We start from the raw sequence: 4915 nt of genomic DNA on the forward strand, positions 1-4915 counted from the left end.
TTATCCATTCACCTACTGAAGGACATCTTGGTTGTTTCCAAGTGTTGACAATTATGAATAAAGATGCTATAAACATCCATGTGCAGAATTTTGTGAGGACATAAGTTTTTAACTCCTTTGTGTAAATATCAAGGAGCATGACTGCTGGATCATATGGTAAGAATATATTTAGTTTTGTAAGAAACTGCCAAACTGTCTTAAAAAAGTGACTGTTGTTTTGCATGTCTACCAGAAATGAATGAGAATTCCCGTTACTTCACACCCTCACTAGTATTTGGTGTTGTCAGTGTTTTAGATTTTGGCCATTCTTATATGTTTGTAGTGGTATCTATTTGTTTTAATTTGCATTTCCCTGATGACATAATGTGGAACATCTTTTTATATCCTTGCTTGCCACCTGTGTATCCTCTTTGGTGAGGTATCTGTTAAGGTATTTGGCCTAATTTTTAATTGGGTTTTTGGTTTTTTTATTACTCAGTTTTATGTGTTCTTTGCATATTTTGGTCCTTTATCAGATGTGCCTTTTACAAAATATTTTCTCCCATTCTGTAGCTTATCTTATTCTCATTCTGTGTCCTTTGCAAAGCAGAAGATTTTTAAAAAATTTTTAATGAAGTTCAGCTTATCAATTATTACTTTCATGAGTTGTGTCTTTGGTGTTATATCTAAAAAGTCATTGCCATATCCAAGATCATTTGGATTTTCTAAATGTTATCATCTAAGAATTGGATAGTTTTACACTTCACATTTAGTTCTGTGATTCATCTTGAGTTAATTTTTGTGAAGGATCTAAGGTCTATGTCTAGATATATTTGTTTGCATGTGATGGCCTGTTGTTCCAACATCATTTGTTGAAAAGACTGTCTTTTCTCCATTACATTGCCTTTGCTCTTTTGTCAAAGATCAGTTGAATATGTTTTCTCTGCTTTTTACAAATCTCACAGATCTCTTTTCAAGTCCAATTCTAATTATATCTTCATCACACCAGCAGTGCTTTTGTCGGAACTATATTATCATTGTCTTATATGCATGAGGTTAGTCGTTAAACTAATAGTGAACATTTACTAGTAAGTGCCAAGCACTGAGAAAAGAATTTCATTTTCATTATTTCATTCAACCATCACAAAGACTTTATGAGGCAGAAAATATTATTATCCACTATTCTTTTGTAGAAATTGAGGCTCAGAAACTTTCAATTTCTCATGGCCCCAGAGGTAGCAAATGGTAGAGTCAGGGCCAGGGTTAGAAACCAGTTTTATACTAAAGTTCCTTAAGAGATAATACTTTATTTTATTCATTTTTGTATTTCTAGCAGGTAGATAGAAAATGAATATTTGTGAGATCATATTGATCGCCATGGCTTAAACTCAATGTTTAAATTACATCTTGGGATGGACAGGAGTCTTTCTGTTTTCCTGTTTGTATTTTTGTCAGAATCACAATCTGTTCAAACATCTTGTGCATGACAAGCTGTACACAGGGCCCTGGTATGTGGACTTATTTCAAGAATATTCTGAGGAGCTCCTGTTTTCTTCATTCTTGTCATAAGTTCTACTAATTGAGATTTTTTTTTTTTTTGCTTCCATGGCTATAAGCCTTCATTCTTGTAAAAATGGAAACAATGTAGGAAATGGTAAGAGATTGGCAATTTATAAATTAGTATAACTAGGTTTATCAGATTATTTCCTATGAACAAATATTGATCACAGGCAGAGAAAAATCAGTTATATCCAGTGACAACATACAGAGGGCAACATAAAATTGGATTCAAAGGAATAAAAGAAAATACCGGGCTTTTGGAAAATACAATTGTGGATTTTTTGGGCTTATGTATGACCGACTGACATTAATAAATTTAAATAATAATAATGTTATTCAAATTTATATTTATGAGATCTGTGGTATAGAAATCAAGTCTAGCTGAGGAGAGAGACATTTCTGGTGGGATGCAGTAGTTATTTCTATTACCTACACAATGCTTTCTTCAAGACTCAGTCTAATTCCTGTGTGTGTGAGCAGGTTATAAATATGCATTGTATACTTTTTTTCTTGAATATAAACACTAAAGAATGGAAAAAGTATTGTTGAAAGTAAAAATAAATATGTAAGTGAATATCATTTCTGTTTAGGTTCACGTTTTTATATGCATATATTTGGGTAGTTGGCCTATTTATTTACCAACTAATTATGCCTTAGCTGATAATAAAACGAGGTTGCCACCTGATGACAATTTTTCCAAGGAGTAGGCGGTTCTGAAATATGCCAGTTTGTGTAGTAATAAACCAGACAGGGAGAAACTACATAAAGCCTATAATAAGGGTTGATTACAGCAAGAGGTTTGCCAACTATGAGGATAAATTATTCTGCTACATAATTTAACATAAGAAAAAACTGACGCCGAATGTGACACATTACTTAACTGTAGGTCCGGATTTATTATTGGTCTCCTTTTCCTGTTTTGGCCTTCTTTTGCTCACAGTCACTGCTTTAAAAATAACCCTATTAGGAAGACATATTCTCAGTTATTTGTGGTCTTATATCATGATTGTTTCGCTTTTCCAGGACTGCTTGGAGCATAGACATGCAGAACTACACTTCCATGGAGGGGTTCACCCTGTTGGGAATTCCTAACACTGGAGGGCTGGAGAACATGCTGTTTGTCCTGTTTTTGGCCTTCTATCTCTTCACCTTGCTGGGAAACCTGCTCATCTTCCTCACCATTCTGGTTTCTTCCAACCTCCAGACCCCCATGTATTCCTTCCTGGGGAACCTGTCAGTGTTTGACATATTTTTCCCTTCAGTGAGTTCCCCCAAGATGATGCTCTACTTAATGGGGCAAAGCCGGACCATCTCTTACCAGGGCTGTGCCTCCCAGGTGTTCTTTTACCACTTCCTGGGTGGTACTGAGTGTTTCCTCTACACCGTGATGGTCTATGACCGCTTTGTTGCTATTTGTCACCCTTTGCAGTACATGGTTATCATGAACCACAAGGTGTGTACCCGCTTGATAGTGGGCACTTGGCTGGGTGGCTGCCTGCATGGAAGTATCCTCACATTTCTTGTCTTTAGGTTACCCTACTGTGGCCCCAATGAGGTGGACAATTTCTTCTGCGATATCCCGGTGGTGCTGCCCCTGGCCTGTGCAGACACCTCTCTAGCTCAGACAGTGAGTTTCACTAATGTGGATGTTGTGACTCTTACATGCTTTTTTCTTATCCTTACTTCCTATGGCCATATCATCCTTTCCATACTGAAAATCAACTCCTGCGAAGGCAGGCGCCAGGCATTTTCAACCTGCAGTGCCCACCTGATTTCAATCCTCTTGTTCTATGGGCCTGTGATGCTTATCTATCTCTGGCCTGCTTCCAGCCCTTGGCTAGACTCTGTTATTCAAGTGTTAAATAATATTGTTACCTCTTCCCTTAATCCTTTGATTTACACCTTGAGAAACAAGGATGTGAAATTGGCTCTGAGGAAAGTATTAACTCAAGTGGTCCACATTCCTGGGGCATGAGGTACAGGGGCAATTCCTCTCTGAAATTCTTTGGGGAGTTGCTTCAGATCCACTGCTTCCGCAACAGGATTGTTGCCAAATAGCGAGCTGGGTGAAGATGCTATGAGGAGCACAGTCGCGTGGTAGGGGGATGGGTGGACTGAGCCACTGATTTGCTTCTTCAAGGAAGCTGGTCAGATTAACCCAGTCTTTCCTCTGTTTTAATTTGCCAAAACAGTGTATCTTTTCTGCTTTACACAGTCTGTACTGGCTGGAACTCTGTTTTGATCAATTATCATTAAGGTGCAAGTTTCTGGAGACCATGGACTGTCTTCCTTCCTGCCTTCCTTCCTTCCTCCCTTCCATTTTTCCAAAATATATGCCTTACTCTATTCTCTTACAGTTTCTCTCTGGCCATTTAATGAAACTAGGTTTCATGGTCAACAAGGTATGAAATTTAAAAGTAGAATTGCACAGTTTGGTAAATTTAAGTTTAAGCTTAGTTTGTAACTTCTGCGGCTTTAAACATGTCTTCTCCGTACAAAATAATTCCATTTGGAGCTTTATGCTTTTGGCCATCAGAGAAGTTTGGCGTTAAACTTTACTCATATGTCTCAAGTGAGAAGATAGCCATTAATCTATTCTTATAAAATGGGAGAGTGGATTTTTGTAAATTGGCAGAAGAAAGCCTTTTTAAGACATTGTTCTCTATTATAGGTTTGGTCCATTTCCTGAAAATCAAATAGATCTGTAATTAATTAAAATTGGACCACTAACAATATAACTTATTTGTTTTTGAATCTTTCAACATTAAAATTTTAATGTTTAATTAAATGAATTTCAGGTCAATTATCTACTTAACTTCATCCACTCAAACATCTAGAATAAGAGCTAACACTTAAAATATTCCCATCTGTATGATAGTCCTCTAAGCACATCACATGTATCAACTAAGTTAACTCACAAAATCCTAAGACATAAATACTATGATAGCCTCCTTTTATAGATGAAGCAACTAAGGACAAAGTATTAATGCCCACACAGTCTGAATCTAAACGTGAACTTTTACTGCCTTATAAGAAGAACTCAAGAATCATAAATCCTATATAATAATATCTATCCCTACATCTTGCTTTCTATATATTATTTACTGTTCTAATCTTGCATATATTAACAAATGTAACCTGAATAGCAGCTCTATTAAGTAAGTACACTTACTATCATCATACCTATATGAGAAAACTGAGGCACAAGGAGGTTAAATAACTGCCTAATAGAAAAATAGTGATAACATTGGACATAATTGGGGAAGCATTCTGGGTAACATTCATTGAAATAAGCTATGATGGGAAAATAATAACTTAGCTCTTTTTCAGTCTATAATAATATCCATTCCTTCAGTCCATTACTAATTGACTAATT

General features: G+C 36.3%; 1 protein-coding gene across 1 annotated transcript; it reads left to right on the forward strand.

The window, feature by feature from the left end:
• Positions 1-2560: 2560 nt before the first annotated feature.
• Positions 2561-3514, forward strand: LOC130829013 (olfactory receptor 958-like). The gene has a single exon (XM_057695106.1). The coding sequence runs from the start codon at positions 2582-2584 to the stop codon at positions 3512-3514; it is 933 nt and encodes a 310-aa protein (XP_057551089.1). The 5' UTR covers positions 2561-2581.
• Positions 3515-4915: the final 1401 nt, after the last annotated feature.

Source organism: Hippopotamus amphibius, chromosome 9, assembly GCF_030028045.1.
Source record: "Hippopotamus amphibius kiboko isolate mHipAmp2 chromosome 9, mHipAmp2.hap2, whole genome shotgun sequence".
NCBI classification, from domain to species: Eukaryota; Metazoa; Chordata; class Mammalia; order Artiodactyla; family Hippopotamidae; genus Hippopotamus; species Hippopotamus amphibius.

Bases quoted from the DNA above. Each gene is read 5' to 3' on its own strand.
- LOC130829013 (XM_057695106.1), top strand. From the start codon at position 2,582: ATGCAGAACTACACTTCCATGGAGGGGTTCACCCTGTTGGGAATTCCT.